This window comes from Parus major, chromosome 4A, assembly GCF_001522545.3.
Source record: "Parus major isolate Abel chromosome 4A, Parus_major1.1, whole genome shotgun sequence".
In the NCBI taxonomy this organism is placed as follows: Eukaryota; Metazoa; Chordata; class Aves; order Passeriformes; family Paridae; genus Parus; species Parus major.
The window spans coordinates 18019228-18036318 of NC_031772.1; the positions used below are offsets into that span (position 1 = coordinate 18019228).

Sequence of the window (17091 nt, forward strand, 5' to 3'; positions counted from 1 at the left end):
AGCTGGAACAGCTCAGCCAGCCCTGGGATCCACCAGGACATGGAGCTGTGGTTCCCAGCTGGAACAGCTCAGCCAGCCCTGGGATCCACCAGGACTGGAGCAGCTCAGCCAGCCCTGGGATCCACCAGGACATGGAGCTGTGGTTCCCTGCTGGAGCAGCCTGGCCAGCCCTGGGATCCACCAGGACATGGAGCTGTGGGTCCTGGCCAACACAGCTCGGAGCAGACGGTGAAGCAGCACCAGCTCACAAGCCAGGATGAGGGGCAAAGCCAACAGAGCTCTCCACACCAAGGTCAGGGGTTCATGTCCCAGCCAGGCACAGAATCCATGTGCATCCCTACGGGAGCCAGTGCCCAGCACTGATCCACCACTGCATCTCCATCTACATGGAGACATCACACCTAACACAGGACCCCAAAAATCCCCAGCATTACCTCAGGCTGAGAGCGCCTGGGGCATCCAGCCCTTGATGCCTTGGGGAGAAGATGGGATGGATCCCGGCCTCCAAAGGGAGACAGGCTGGGCTCCACTCCCAAAACAAAGCTGGTGGCCCAAGGCTGCTCCATCCTTGTGAAATCACTGGGCACTTTCTGTCTCCTCTGCCCCCCTCCCAGACTGTGTTTGGGAACCCTCCTCCCTCTGCCGTGAGACAGGGGTGAGAAAGGATGCTTTTTTCCAAGCTAGAAGAGACAGAAAAGTTTCCCTCTTTGCCAAATTTCTCCCAAGCCATCTTCTGTTTCCCATTAACAGTGAGGAGAAGAAGAAACTCCACAGCCCAGCTCCACGCTCCTCCCACCACAACTCCCATGGGCACTTGTCCACATCCCAGTAAAAAAAAGAGAATTAAACCCATGCAACCTGGCTGGCCGTGACCCAGGGACCCGCGGAGTGAGGACCGGCGGCGGGTGGAAAACAACCCCCCTGCTCTGCTCTTACATCTCCCCCACGGAAACTTTCCAACTCCAGTCCCTGGCAGGAGCCAGGCTGATCCCAGCTGAATTCCTTCCACTTACCAGCAAATAAATAGCAGTTAAATGAAAGGAAAGAGAAAAACACACTTTTTTTTCAAAGGGGAAAACAAAGAAGTCAGGGAAAATAAATGGAGGCGAAATGTTGGGCTGGTCACAGGCTACAAAGATATTTTTCCTTCTCAGCTGGGTACTTGACAGCCTTCCCTTTCAGCTAATTAAGGGATACTCAGAAAGAAAAATACTTCCAGCCCTTTGCCAGCCCTGAGCATTGAGGGGAGAGTCCCAGCAGACTGAACACCAAACCCAGGAGCCCTGGCCAGAGCTCCTCGCCCGCCCAGGCACTGGTTTTTAGACAAATAATTGCCACTGCAGGACATCTGTGGCCTTCTCCCAGTCCTGGCAGATTTCTGCACAGCCTTTCCTCCAAACCCTCTGGTAGTGGGCATGTCCAGTCTTGGAATCGTAGAATCATGGAGTTGTTTAGGTTGGAGAAGCTTTCTGAAAGCATTGAGTCCTCCTGTTACCCCAGCACTGCCAAGCCCATCACTAAACCATGTCCCCAAGTGCCTCATCTATTTTCAATTTCAATTTTCAATTTTCAATTTTCAATTTTCAATTTTCAATTTTCAATTTTCAATTTTCAATTTTCAATTTTCAATTTTCAATTTTCAATTTTCAATTTCAATTTTCAATTTTCAATTTTCAATCTCTACAGGGATTTTTGTCTTTTCAGTCCCTACAGGGTGTTTAATAACTATCTGTACCTTCCCCTAAACAAGGGCCTGTCTTGAACTCCAAGTGTTTCTCTCGACTAACACCTTCCCTGCTGCAGAATTCCCAAGCACCACTTTGCAACCTGCCCCTCACTGGACAGAAAACACAGTTAATTGCCTTGGTTTTTGCAACTTTTGAGGGAGCTGAAGGCAGTGAGGCACCTTCTGTCCCCTTCTCAGGAACAACCCCAGCCTGGGTTTCAACACTGCATGTTCTCCCTCCTGTCCTCCACATCTCCCAGTCAGCCCAATCCTTTCCCATTCTGTGGTGGATGGGGATGACATGAAATTGTGTCAGGGGAGGTTTAGGTTGGATATCAGGAAGAGGTTCTTCCCCCAGAAGGTGCTGGGGCACTGCCCAGGCTCTCAGGGAATGGTCACGGCCCCGAGGCTGCCGGAGCTCCAGGAGCATTTAGGGATGAGTGGGCTGGGAATGTTGGGGTGTCTGTGCAGGTCTGGGATTGGACTGGATCAACCTCAAGGGTCCCTTCTAACTTGGGATGTTCCATGATTCTATTATCCTATGAGATGGGCATGGATGGTTTGGGGTCCCCAACACCCACCAGCCAAGGCTGGGGCAGCCCCAGGGTGAGCGAGGTTGGAAGAAAACATCCCTGAGTTTTAACCAGTGCCAACCACACTCTCCACGGGCACTGCTGGCCCTGCCCTGCAGCACCATCTCCAGAGCCACCCCCACACAGCCACCCCCCAGAGCCCTCCAAGCTCCAGAGGAAAAATGTGCTGTGGCAACCTCATCCTCAGCCCCACCTGAGCAAAATCCCTGATATGGGGAAGGCTGGGATTCCTCCCCTGTGGCCCAGGCAGAGCCACCCACCCCAACATTACCAAAATATTTCAGTTATGTTACTTATTTGCTTCCACCCAACACAGCCCAAAATTTCCCCGAAGACAAAATCTGCCCAATACCCAACGATGCACGGGGCTGGAAATATGAAAGGGAAAATCCTGACTGCTCCAGCTGCTTTCTGAGGGGAGGCCCCTCCCCAGGCTGTGCCAGGTGGCTTTTAAGTTGTTTTGCCCCCAAGGTTCACTCACAAAGGAGGTAACACCTCCCTCCATGGCCTCTTCCACCTCAGCTCTCCTGCCACACCAGCATCTTCCCCAGATTGTCCCCAGCCCTCCCATGGCGTGAGGGACACAAGGTGATGACTGGCCACATTGGAGAGCCTCCTCCACTGAGAGAACATCTTTAAAAATCAAAAGAAATGAAGAAAAGCTGTTTTTAAGCAGGCTGAGCAGAGCCCTGGGGCAGGCACAGAGTCATCCTGGGCTGGCACAGTGTCTGTGGGACAAAAGAGCTCCGTGGTGGAAAATCTGGGCTCTTCTCCTGATGGCCATCAGGAAATTATTTCTTGCCCCAACTCTGGAGAGTTTGCCCCAGGTCTGCAGCACAGACAGAGCCTTTGGATAGTGCTCCTGGAGCCCATGGACCAGGAAAAAGATCCCCAGATGACACAACACTTGTGTATCATCGTTAAACCAGACACCCAGAGGGCGAGAGAAGGGCAAAATATCCTTGTGATTTTAATCTCTTGGAGCTTCCTTACATTAAAGACCACATTTGAAAACAACTGGATATCTCAGAAAAATAGAGCAGGCTGTCATTAAACAAATCTGACCGCTAAAGGAAAGTGAAAACCAGCAATATTTAATCTAATGCTTTTTTTTTTTTTATTTTTTTTTTATTTTTTGAGCCCAGCAAGAAGCAGGTTACACCCCTTTGCCAACGGGCTGTCACTTTTGGCTGACCTGCTCTCATTTGAAAGTTTTTCAGACGCCGGGTGGCTCCGGGGAAGGGCCAGCCCTGCCCTTTGGTGCTGCAGGCAGGAGGAGAAGAGCCACAGCTGAGGTTCACAGCAGGATGAGCCCCCTGCTTCCCATCCTCACGCCAGGATCCCTGCAGCTCCTGCCGCTGCCCCTCGGATGGGGGTCCACCATCCACATCCATAAATCCGTCTGTGCACACACTCACATCTCCATATAAATTAAGAACCAGGCCCCCCAGGGCTGGAGCCACAGGCAGAGCTCCCTTGGAGCCACACAATGTTTAACGAGAGCGAGGGGAACCGGGGACAGCCCCGACCACTCCAAGTAGCAAAGGGCTCTGAAGGCAGGTGAAACGTTAATGTGCTTTCCTGAGGAAATGCCTCCGCTTTTTGCTGCATCAAGGGCTTTGAAATGGGAATAAACAACAGGGCAGGTTAATGAAGGCTTCTGTCAGTTACTGGGGGAGGTTTGGTGCTGTGAGTCAGGGTGAAAAGCCTTGCACCCCATCTCTGTGGCCAAGGAGCCTCCTCTTCCTCCCCGTGGAAATACGGGGTGGGAATCAAAACTACCCTGTCCCTGCAGAATTACCCCTGCCCCTACAAAACTCATCCTGCCCTACAGGTGCCAAGGGTGGGATTGCTGTAGGGAACACAGCCCCCAGCTCCCAGTCTTGTTTTCTTGCCTGAGCTCCCCCTTCACCCCTCCGTGCTCAGGGGCAAAGGGAAAGGCAGGTGCTGAGAGGATTCAGCAGCGTGGAGCTGAAGCCAGCCAGGATTTTGGGGTATGGAGGGACGTGAGGGGCCAGGGAATGCAGAGCCCCAAGCGTGGGGTGGGTCCAACCCCTCTGCTCTGCCCAGCACGGATCCCTGGGGATGTGCTGGGGGTCACCAGCCTGTCCTGCTCTGTGACAACACTGGTGATGCTGCTCCTGTGGCACCATCCTCACCATTCCTCAGCCTCTGCAGTGACCCCAGCAGGGGGAAATCCCATCCCAAGGGAGCTGGGACACTCGTGGGGTGGCATTATGGACAGGCAGAGCAGGACAGGGGCGCTGGGGGCTGACAAGGAAGGGAAGAGCGGTGACACCGCGGCAAATCCTCACGACAGGGCTGAGCAGAGGCAGCCACACCTCACCACTGCCCCTGCCCCACATTCCCAAATCCCAACCGCTCCAGCTGAAGCACTGGCAAAATGCCAAACATTTTCCACTGGCCAAGGGCTGACTCTGAGTGGAACAGCAAACAAAACCGAGCTGTGCTGCTCACAGCAACCACAGGCGACCTGGAGCTGAAATTGTCCCCTGAAAATGAATTTTCCGCTAAAAATCACTGATGCACTTGGAGAGCAGAAGGGATGCAGGACCCTGTGTGCATCCACACTTGTTTTGAAGTGCCTGTGAAGCTTCAGCGTGCCCAGGAGCTGGGAGAGGCGCAGAGGGAAGGGGGTGATGGAGGAGCTGAGCCCCGGCAGTGCCGCTGTCAGCCCTGGCAGCCGCGGGCCTGTCGGGATCACAGGGAGTTTGCAGAGCCAGGGAGAGGCTGCTTTTTGTCTCCTCTGCTAATGAGACTGATACCAGCTGCATCTCGCTGAACCAGTCTGACCATCGGGCCGAGCCAAAACCGATTCATTCATAAGAAAATGGGAAAGGAGATCGACTCGTCACCCTGACTAATGGGGAACCCGGCCAGCAGCCTGCTGCTTCCACACCAGCCCCACATCCTGCTGCCTTGCTTCTTCACCATCTTCCCAAACCCCAACGCTCAGGGGAAGTTCTGGCCCGCTGCAGACGGGTGATAAAGCAGGAGTTATCTGCTGCAGAAAGTGTCGGCGCGTGGCCAGGGGCTGGAGTCACCCGGCAATGCCTGGCATTTTGCAATAGCTCATTCCTGATTCGGAAGCAGAGGAAACATTAAAGCCCTCAGAGACATCGCTTTCCACGCTGCTCTGCCTTGCATCATCTCCCCAACAGCGTTAAGGGTTGTTTTTTATCTTCATCCTTCTTCATCCGGCAATAAAAATCTAAACAACCGCCTTTGTGGGCTAGGAAAACTCTGCCTGCTGTAAAAACTCTTTTCTGCAGGGGTTTTTTTTGCGTCATTTTTGTTTATGAGGCCAGTGGAACACAAACTGTGGCGGGGGGAGGCTGCAGATGGTGGGGCTGGGAACCCTGGGGTTGGGAGGATGCTGTCCCAAGGGAAGGAAACGAGCTCTGAAAACCAGACTGGGGCTAATCTTATCTCCAGATGGAGATTAGGATGGGCCAGCAGGAGTTAACAGCCAGGCTCAGGGGTCAGACCAGGACCTGAAGTGCCTCCTCTCCAGGCTGCTTGGTTCACGCTTTGGTTGATGAACTGAAGCAGGGCAGAGTTTAACAGCTTTAAAAAAATCTGCCATGATTTCTTAGCTTTGGGCAACACACTGGATTTTGTATTAATCTCCCTTAATAGAGGTCCTCTCCTAAAATGCAGATCCCAAGGGAGTTTCAGCTCTCCCAGTTAAAAGCCTGTGACACCATCCCTTGTCCCCAGATCACCTGAGTTTTTACCACCTGACCCTGCAAACATCAGGACAAGCAAGGCAAAACTTCAGTTCTTGGTGAGAAACCCACCTTGGGTCTTGAAAATCCTCGTTTTCAAGGCAGGAAAGCACCAGCCAGGCCGGTTTGGGTGGGGAAATGCCCCAAATCCTGACACTGGGAGTGCTCAGCCTCCTTGACAGTTCCACAGGGAGAGTGGAAAACTGGGACCACGTGAGCCAGAGACAAGCAGAGCTCTTGGATATCACAGCCAATGTCTCTCACCTCTCCCACACCGCCCCAGCAGGCTGCGAAGGAGTTGCCAAATATAAAATTTTCATTTTCCCATCTGGGTTCCAGCGCAGCGATCGAGCATTCCGCACGTGACACCGAGAGTGGGAAAGCCTGCTGCAAAGGGCTTTAGGATTCATTCCCAGCTGTCCCTCCCAAGGGCATCCAGACCCCCAGAATCAGCCCCATGCCCTCGTGCAGCCGTGAGTGTGCACCCCACACCTGCTGAGCAGGACAGGAAAAACCTGCAAGGGATGGGAATCTCATTCCCAAGGTGCAAGGGAAAAGCTGTCCATGAAGTTGTTGACAACATCCCTGTCAGTCCTCACCCCTTCCCCTCCCAGGCTGGGTTCTCACCGACTCTGGAGAAACTTCCCTGGCATCAGGACAATCAGCACAGCTTTTATTTAATGCTGAATTTCCCCCTGGGGAGGGAAATGGTGGGGAACAGGCAAGAGGAGCCTCTCAAGACCTCAAACCCCCAGCAGGGCTGAGGCTTCACTGAGTTTATATTGAAAAAAAAGAGGCAAGAACCCAACATATTCCCAATATTCCCCCCTTGGCAATGGCCTATCCTGATACCACTCCTATTATTATGCTCTGCAATTAAGTGATAAAACTGTAATTGCCTTATCTGATGTAGCTGGGCACAGCAGCAAAGCAGGAGCTGTCCTCGAATTCATCACCCTGGGCATTTTAAATCCATCCTGTCTGAAAGGATTCTGCTGCTTTGTGGACAGATGGACAGACAGGACCCTACAGCAGCTTCCTCCCTCCGAACCTGGGCCGGCAGCAGCGCCCCTGTGTCCCACTGGATCCCACTGGATCCCACTGGATCCTCAGCTCCCAACCAGGACATGGCCAGCCCTAGCCAGGATGGGAGCACACGGAATAAAAGGGGCAGCTCTGAGTCCTCTCTGGCAGAAGCAGATGGTGGAGGGACCAAACCCACATCCCCAGCGACTCCCCCAGCCCTTCCCACATCCCTGCTCCAGCATCCTGGGGAGCAACACGAGGCCAGGCAGCCAGGAGGGCCTGCCAGGGGCCAGGGCACTGTGAGAGCAGTGGGATCCAGCTGTACCAGTGGGACTGGGGCACTGGATTTAGAGGAAGTGACCCCAGTTTTCCAGCCTGATGCCTTGGCATGAGGAGCAAAGCCACACCCAGCCGCTCTCAGGCCGTAAAAAGCCCAACTTGCTGTTTCCAGTCACATGTTCATCGCCTCTAAAGGAGCTCTCATGGCCTGTGGCATCTTCCCAACAGCACCAGCCCCGATTTCAGCTCCTTTAAAGTTTGGTGTACCCTGAAACCTGATCCTCGCCATGTTTCCAAGCTTTTTTGCTACTTGACCTCAACACCGCCCCTGACCCCAGGAGCTGCCACCAGAACCTGGGGAGAGAAAACTCCAAAATCCTCCCTGTGTCAGCATCTCCCGAACATTCCCCAATCCCCCTGGCCAGCGAAGGACAAAGCTTTTGTGCCCCTGCAGCCCCAGGGCGAGGGGCACCGTGCCCATGCCCCCCTGGCAGGGCGCGCAGGCTCCCGCCGGGGAGCAACCACAAGAAAGGCCGATGCGATTTGCATCGTTAGCATTCTTTCCCTTTTAATAACCCAAGGTGTTACCAGCAACACTGTTACTGATTTTTATCTCCGCAGCGCCTTTTAAGAGCTCCAATTTGTTTTTCTTGGAGATCTCATTTTGTTTTATTAAAGATGACACCGAAGCGGGGAAAGGAGGCATTCTGGGCCCAGAACAAAAATATCCCGTTTAAAAACCCTGTATTATTTTCTTGGAAACGCTTCTCCGTTGACTTTAATTAAGCTCTCCCCGGGCTCGCGAGCTTGGCGTGCTTGGCTCTCAGGCAGGTTTAATCCCAGACAAGCTCCCCACACCCCCAGTTGTCCCCACTCCCACAAATCTTAAGAAACAAACTGGGTTTCTCTAAAATGCACGGATTAAGAGCTGGCCCACCATCAAGAACATCCTGACGTTGCCTTTTCGTCACCCGCCACGGCGTAAGCACACGGCGGCAGCCGCTCCGCTGGCTTTGCCAGGAGAGCCAAAAAGCAGCTTTACTCCCTTGGTGTTTTGTTCTCATTTATTTTATTGTACTTTTTATTGCCATTGCAAGGCTGGGGGGATGCATCTCTTGTGCCAGACCATGCCCCAGAGCTACCAGGGCAGGCAGGGTGGCCACAGCCCGGCTCTGGTGACCACGGTGCTGCTGCTGAGCCTTGTGCCGGTGCTGCCGTAAAATCAATAATTACCACCCCCCCTTCTTGGTAGGAGGAAGCTCTTTAGGATGATTGCAAACACTCCAAAAGTTGGGAAATCCCAGGAGGGAGCTTGTCTGGGCATCATCTGGTGCATACCCATTATGTAATTACAGTCAATCTTTAATCACAGATGATACTTTTCCATCGGACTCGAATCAGACGGAGCTTGGGAGGCACAATCCTCACTGAAGGAGCTGCAATTGGGTGTGATTCCCACCTCGGTGGGCTCCAGGTTTATTCACTGAGCTCCCCCTGCTTTGCACAGGTTTTGTGCAAAAAAACCCCTCCGGCTCCCTGGCAAGCACCCACATCCCCCAGGAGGGAAGGATTTGGCCTCCCTTTTACGCACGGGATCTGCGGGCGGACAGATCAAGGCCAAGATTTTGAAACAAAAGCTTTGCTTTGGTGCCTGATGTGAGATGACCAAGAAAAAGCCCTCTGGGGATGCCACTGGGCAGGGTGGCCACGTGCCCTGGGGTCCCCAGCTCAGCTGGTCGCCAGGCTGGGGTGGTGGGTGGGTGCTCAGAGCAGGTTCCTTGGCCGCAGGCGCTGTGGTAGGGTTGTTTCTCCTCCCTGAGAAGGGCCCCGGTGTTTGCCTGGGGCGAACCCCAACAAGTCAGCCCATGCACCGAGCGCCTGAGCCGCTGCAGAGCACGCGGGGCTGCCCGCCCCAGGAGAGGCAGCTGGGCTGCAGGGAATCATGGAATGGTTTAGGTTGAAAGAACCAGGTCCAACCCCACTGCCATGGGCAGGGACACCTTCTCTGGACCAGCTTCCTCAAAGCCCTGTCCAACCCAGCCTTGGCAGAGCAAGCAAAACCCATTGTGAGCCGCTAAATCAAAACCCAGAGCCAAAAACATCCCAAAGATGCAGAGGAGGAGGGTTTGGTGAGCTCATCTCCTCCAGCGTGAGGTTTTGCAGACCAGATTCTCCCAAAACCAGGAGCACTGGCAGCAGTGACCCCAAAAAACCTTCTCCACCTGGCTCTGGGACACGCCGCACGCTGCAGCCGTGTGCTGCAACGCTCCTCTGCCTGCGCCCTGCGGGGATGGAGGCACGGGGTATCCCCCAGCTGGAGCTCCCCTGGGGCATGCAGAGGGGTGCTGGGGCTGCCATCCTGATCCCACACGAGGCTGGGAGGTTGCTCAGAGCACGTTGGGCTGTTCCTTGCCCAGAGGCCAGCGTGGCACGGCACGGCATGGCGTTACAACGCCGTGGCACAGCTGTCAAGGATGCCCAGGATGAGTTCCAGCAAAACAACTCACCACAGGCACAGGGCTGTGACCCAGCAGCTCTTCCCGAGGGTTTTCCCCAGTGTTTCACCCCGCTCCAGCTCTCCAAGGATTTGCTTTTGTATCCAAAAAATTGTCATGCACATCATTGTGCTGGCGACTCGGGGCAAGCTCGCACATCAGGTAAATTCTTTAGGGATCTACAACTAAAAGGACGAGGGTTGGGGGGATGAAAACCCTGCAAAGGTGCGGATGGAATGCAGCGCCGTGCCTCCCTGCCCGTGGGGTGTATCCGAGGGAGGCCGGAGCGGCGGCCGGAGCCGCGGGCAGGGCGTGCGGGCAGCGCCGGCCCCGGAGCTGGCAGGACCTGTTGTGCGAGGTGCCGGGGAGAGGCTGGAATGGCTCGCGCCTCGCGAGCGTGTTGCAGCAATTCCCAGCACACGTCATGTGGGTTTTGCAACCGCCCCAACTGTCTCGGGGTGGATGTGCCAAAAGGGCCCGCGGAGAACCGAGAGCTCCGGTGCCCGCGGCGGGCACGGCTGAGCGCCAAAGGGCAGCATCTCCTTCCCTGGCAATAGGGAATAATCAATCCTTCGAGGAAGAGGGAGGGAAAAGATGACAAATCCCTGCTGTGATGGGTGCAGCAGCGTATTTACACACGTGCTGGAGTGGTGTCCAGTCCTCGTGCTGCCCATTGCCGTGGTGATGCCAAGGAACGCGCAGAGATTGCGCGAGGTTGCGGAGATCCGGGGAGAATTGATTCCTCGGGGAAAACACCGGCTGCAAGGTGTGGGTGCGTGGCCTCTGTCTCAGCTGGGAAATTCTGGCATCCTTCTCCATGCTCTGACCCACTCATAAGAAACCCCTGGAGGGTGATCATTCCAAAGAAAGTGAGTGGGAGAGACTCAGGTATTTCGTGACGCGCCAGAAAATTCCATATGGCACCCGGACAGCAGCCAACAGCGGGCAGAACCCCAATATGGTTTGACTGGGTGATCTTGGAGGCTTTTTCCAACCTATTCTGTGATTATGGAGCCAGGGTGGAGCCTCATTTGTTTCCAGCAAGGGAGCACAGCTCTGGAAGTGCCCGTGGCATCAACCCAAACGCCGCCGATGTCCCCAACAGCCGTGTGTCACCTCATCCAGCCACGCTGTCCCCCTGCTGCTGGCATGTGCCACTCTGGCTGAGGTCCCGGGAGGTGACTGGGATCAAACAGCAAAAGGCTGCTCTGGGCTCGTATCCAGGTGGTGCCAAATCCTGCCAGGCACGGCGGCAGTGCCACCGTCCCTCTGGGATCGCCTCCCCGTCAGCACGGCAGGAGCGGGGCTGGCTCGCTGCCACCCCGGGAATTTCCCCCGTGCACACCATGGGGTACAAAAACCAGCCCTGGGAGGTGGAAACCCAGGTAATTCCTCCTTCCCCAAACTGCCCTACAGGGAATTCAGCTCCACATCCACCAGTCCTGATGGTCCCCATCACACCACCAGATTTTTTTGGAAGACTGATACAGGTGGGATGGGGTGATTGATGGTGCTGCCTCAAAAATGGGATAATCCCTGTCAACAGACATGTCTGGAGACTCTGGATTAGGAGGGAGAGAGCCAGAGGAGCTGTCCCAGGGACAGGGGCAGGTGACAACTCCCACATGAGCTATGCACAGCCACCCCCTGGGCACTGCCAACGAGGTCAGTGGTGCCTCCCGGCTGCAGGGCTTGGCCCAGCCTGATGGGTTGGGTCTATTTTAAAGTGTTGGATGAGACCCATCCCAGCTGATGGGCAGCTTCCAACTGCTGAGGGGTTTTAAGGAAATTAAAGGCTGATTTGTCAAACTTGTGGGTTTCTCCCCAGAACAGGAAATGGAATGGTTCTTCTGCCTTGCTCTGCATCACACCCCATTGTCACCTTGTGCCACCACATCCATCCCAGCCTGGTGATCTGCAGCACTGACCCCTTCACCCTCCAATCCCTCCTCATCCTCCTCCTGCCCCCAGCCCAGTCTCAGTGGTGGAGCTGCAACTCAGCACCTTCAAAATTCAACCTATGATCCAAACCCCACAAAGTGAAGGCGGTTTTGTTCATTTAGTTGCAACTAAAAGGACCAAAAAACTCCAAGCACAACTCCGTGTTCCACTTCTTCATGGGCCACAGGAGCTACCACCACTCGAGGACAATGGCCACCAGGAAATACAACCTTACACCTTCTTGGCTGGCTGGTGGAGGACACTTAAAAGTAAATTAAAAACCACTAAAATGGCAAATGTGCTGGCTGAGAGGGCCCCTGCAGTCTTGAAAAACAAGAACCTCCCTTAGAAACAGCACTCCGGCCTCCTAATAACCTTAATCGCTCCCGACAGCCCCAAGAACCAGGTTTAACAACATGACTGGGCTTTGTTTGCTTTTCAGGCTGCTTTATATCACACGGCACCTTGCAATCAGCTCAGGCAAAACCCCAGTTCCTCAAAACTCCCCCCTGCTTCCCTGTAGTCACAAACTCCCAAAACAGAGGCAGCTGAGCTGGGGCAGAGCCTGGTGCTGGCACACTGGCATCCCACCATGGGAAACCCCCAGGAAATCTGGGAGAGCTCCCTTTTGTACTGCACAGCTAGCAGGGCAAGGTAATAAAAATGTCTTTTTTATCTCTTTTTTTGCTGGATTTACATCCCCATCTGGGCTATGTAAATACTGTTCACGTCAGTGCCTCCCTCCGTGGGGTCAGAGGAGGGTTGGGAGCCCGGATGGACATGGGAAAGGTCCCAGGAATTCTGAGGTCCACAGCACCCTTGGCCAAAAAGCCGAGGAATGGGGCCAGCACAGCACCCTGGTAATTACTAAAAGCTCCAAATCCTGCAGATTTAAGGCTTTAAGAAGGGGACAACCACAATGTCACCTTCAGGATGTGGGAGCTTCCCAAGCACCGGCACTGGACGATGATCCCATCATTCCAATTTAGTTGGGATTGTTTCCAGGGATTACCTCTTGCAATAAAAGCAATGTGGCCACCAGGTTGAAGGAGGAGATTCTCCCCCTCCTCTAAAGGATCTCCTGGAGAGCTGGACAGGGACAGGACACAGGGAATGGCTCCCACTGCCAGAGGGCAGGGCTGGATGGGATATTGGGAAGGAATTGCTCCCTGGGAGGGTGGGGAGGGCTGGCACATGTGCCCAGAGAAGCTGGGGCTGCCCCTGGATCCCTGGAAATGTCCAAGGCTAGGTTGGGGCTTGGAGCAGCCTGGGATATCTAGAGGTGTCCCTGCCCATGGCAGAGGGTAGAATGGGGTGATTTTTAAGGACTCTTCCAACCCAAAGCACTCTGTTATTTACCCTCACTTTGGGATTTCTCTTCCCAGCTCCTAAAGCTCCAGCCACTCTCACCCACCCACGGAATCTTCTTCAGCACAGAGAGGAGTCCAGGGCTTCTCCTCCCCCTCTTCCATCTGACTGTTAGCACTGAAATGCTTTATTTTCTCAAAAAAAAAAAAAAACTAAACCCTTGCTCTTTCTCACCAAGCTTGCATTACAAGGCTGGAGTAAAATTAGCCTTTTCCACCTGTGCTCACTTGTCCTAAGGATGTGAAATCAGCACAAAGAAATTCCCCAGCCAAACAGATGGGAATTCAGGAATAAATCAGCCCTGCCTTGGCCTCGGGACCTGGTCAGTCAAGGACTGTGGTCCATGCACCATTCCAGCTTCCCTAAGCACAGGGAGCTCCAGCAGCCTCTGCTCCCTGTCTGGAGCTGGACTAAAGTGGGGAAACTGTTCCCTAAATTCTTGCACACAGATCAGAGGATGCTGATGGACACAGGGATGCACTCAGAGGAGCTGCAGCCAAACCAGACCAGCTCCTCAGGCCACCTCTCTGAATGCTTTCAGTTCCATTTCCAGGCACCAAAACATTAAATATTAAGCGAAGAGAGTTAATCTATACCTGGGATATTGACACAAAGCGGAGGAGGGGAGAAGAAAAGGATAAATAGACTTTTTTTTAAAAAAAAAACCCAACAAAATCTGTGTGCCTCTGCAGGTTGTCCCACCAGGGCTTTCCAGACCTCAGGTACAGCACAAAGGATGTGTTTGGAGGAACAAGAAATGTCACCCTCCTGGCTCTGCCCAGGTAGCTGGAGCACCCTCTGGGACCCTCGGGTGGCTCCTTGGCTGAGGGAGGGCACAGCCCTGGGCAGGGACAAGGCCACTTTGTGGTCCCCTCTCCCAGGGTTGGGGCAGCATCCAAGCAGAGGCAGAGCAGACACTGATGTAAGAAAATTCACGCCCAGTTAATGCTCACCAGGACCCTGCTGCCACTCAAAAGGGCTTTTGGAGCTGGGATGGCTCATCTGGCCCTTGGCTCAGTGTCAGCCCTCGCTGTGGGATCAGCACCGATCCCTCAGCACAGGAATGAGCCTCGTACAACCAGAGGGAAACATCACCACTCACCTCCCAGCAAACACCCTCAAACATCACTCAACACCTCTCCAACAAAGCCGGATTTTTTTTTTATTTTTTTTTTTTCCTGGCCGAGCATTCACATGTATATTATTATTTTTTTTTTTATTCCAGTCTCAGCATTCCTCCACTCCCCCTGCAAGAAAACAAACCCAAAGCACAGAGTGAGCCTCGCAAAGGCCCCGGCGCTGGCGTCCCGCGGGGAAGGGGCACGCGGTGGTCGCAGCCCCAGCCCGCCGTGCTTGTTGACATAGGCAGCACAGTATATTTCTTTAAAGAGAGGAGCCTATGCATTCGATGCATTGCTGCCACAGGGTTTGTTTTCAAAGCCTGACCCCAGACCTGAACTCCACGGATCCTGCGTTTCTCAAGATCAAACGCAAGAAAACGTGACCAATGCAAACAAGAAATAAACCTCGATAATTATAGCCGGGGCGGCTATTGTTTAGTGCCGACTAGCACCCGCTTTAGCATAAACAGAACCCTATTTTTAAAGGGATGCCTGACCAGCTGACAGCATTACTCCCCATTTTGCCTCCAAACCCCTTCTTTGGTACAAACCCACCTCCCTGAGACCTGGAGGAGGTTTAAGAGCAGACACAAAAGGCTGAGCCATGCCCACAGCCATGCTGGATGCCGCTGTCGGAGCGGGGAGCGGATCCTCATCCTCCCAACCTGCTGGAGGGATGAGGGGCTCCCTGGGCTCCAGCTGTTGCCTGCAGCTGGAGGGCTCAGGGTGACATGGGAGGACAAACAGACAGCACCGGTCTTTTCAGGAAGGCCGTATCACTTAGCGCTTGGAAAGGAGCTACGATATTTTCCTGATTATGTTTGCACGCAAACGAGCGCCGCGGGGAAATTATGCAACGCTGAGCAGGGAGGGGTGGGAGCGAGGGAAGAAAGGCTGGAGGGGGGCCCTGGGCTGCACCCCGCTGCCCTCAGCCCCTGCCAGTGCAGCTGCAGCCCCCGAGGTGCCGCAGATGGGCTCCGTCACCGCTGCCGGAGCCTCGGCACCGCAACCCGGGAGCCACAGCTCGGTTATTAACGGCCTCTTCATTAAGGACCCAGACCAAAATGCATATATTCGTCACCCAGGCGATTTAATTACCCAGCCTGGGTTTGCCTCGAACACCCACACGCCTTTTCTTTTTCGAGGCCTCTGTGCGGTCATAGCCTTAAATAAATAGATGGCAGGAGCAAGAGGCAGATGCTGACTCCTACAACCTCTGTCTTGGGTGCAGAGCCTTTAAACCACCAGAACTTGCAGTGTTTAATTTCTTTTGTTACCGCTTCTACCTTTAGAGCCCTGCCTTAGGCTTTCTAGATACAATCACAGGCAGCAGGAAACAGAGAGCTACACTATGAGCTTCCTGGGCATCACACGCGCGCACACACAGCGCACACACACTCCCAGCCCATCAATCACCCTAATTACAACTGGCCACACGTCCGCAGCTCGCCGTGGCACTCCGTCAGTACCCGTAATTACACGGTCGCATCGTTTCCCTGGTAAGAGTACCACGGAGTTAATTTGGGTTTGTAGATGTGGTGGATCCCGTAATGAATTTCATCCTGGCGCGCTCCCCGCCGCGCTCGCCGGCCGTGCGCCAGCTGAGGGAGGGAGCGTGGGCAGCGCTGGTCCCCAAAACAAGGCATTAAGGTCCTTACACAGCCCCGGCACTCATCCCTCCCCAGCACACTCCTGGCTGCTGCCCACGTCCCGTCCAGAGTCAGGGCAGCACCACAAGCAGGTTCCTTCAGCATCAAATCTCCAGCTGGCAGATGAGAGCGAGGTGGGCCAGGCGTGTCCATGCCAGGGATGATGGATGTGATCTTCCAGGGGGCACAGCAGGACCTGAGACGAGGCTGGGCCTCCCAACACCAGCCGGGACCACCACGCCAGCAGGCTGGTGTCCCTCTGCCAAGTCCGCTTCGACAGCAGGGTCTTGGCAGCAAGAAACACCCCTTTTCTCCACGTTAACCCTACCCAGTCTGCATCCCGGCCGGGCCCGTCGCTCCTGCCAAAACACACAGTCCATGGATCTTGCTTTTCAGGGATGCGAAGCGCTGGAGACCCCGCGCCGCCCTCGCACTGACAGCGCAGGCGGCGCTGCCAGCCCGGCCCGGTGCCGGCTGTCCCACTGAATGGACACGGCTCGGAGGGATGCTCTCCTGCAGCCACCCCCGGCCAACGAGGCAGCCAGATAGAAAGCTTGAAAACCCATAAAATAGAACAATAATAAAGAAAACTAGAGGGGGTGGCTCACACCCAGCAGCTGATTCACCAGCGCTGCTCTGCTTTACCCCGAGACACACCGGCAGGACAAGCTAAGGGCGTGTTTTTCAGCCGAATTACTTTTAATTGAGTACATCGGAGCTTAGAAACACATGATGCTGTCGGAGATAAATATAGCCACGGCTACGAGGATAGAGGGGGGCAGGGAGCAATCGAGGTTCAACACAGCCGAGAAGGAGCTTCCAGCTCCGGGAGGCAGCGCCGGCCGCGCCGCCGCACCTTTCCCGTTCCGCTCGGGCATCCCCGCTCCGCTCGGGCACCCCCCGCACGCCCTGCCCGACCCGGGGAAAGGGGTCGCGGAGCCCGTACCTGTTTTAAACTCTAGCGCCGGGTCCTTCTCCCCCTCGCCCAGGTCGCTCTGCAGCATCATGTAGAGGATCCCGAAGGAGTTGTGGATGCCGAAGATGGAGCCGTTGCACCAGGCGGCGGCGAAGACCACCACCCAGCCGAAGCCGCCCTCGGGGGGCTGGAAGGGCGCGGCGACCCCGCTCTGTCCCTGCTCGGCCG

General features: G+C 54.8%; 1 protein-coding gene across 1 annotated transcript in view; it reads right to left on the bottom strand.

The window, feature by feature from the left end:
* The window catches only part of SLC16A2 (solute carrier family 16 member 2), a 35713-nt gene extending 18628 nt beyond the window's left edge, over positions 1–17085 (bottom strand). Inside the window, exon 1 of the mRNA XM_015626727.2 lies at positions 16894–17085. Coding sequence (XP_015482213.1) covers positions 16894–16954 — 61 coding nt within the window. The 5' untranslated portion in view covers positions 16955–17085. The remainder of the gene's footprint in view (positions 1–16893) is intronic.
* Positions 17086–17091: the final 6 nt, after the last annotated feature.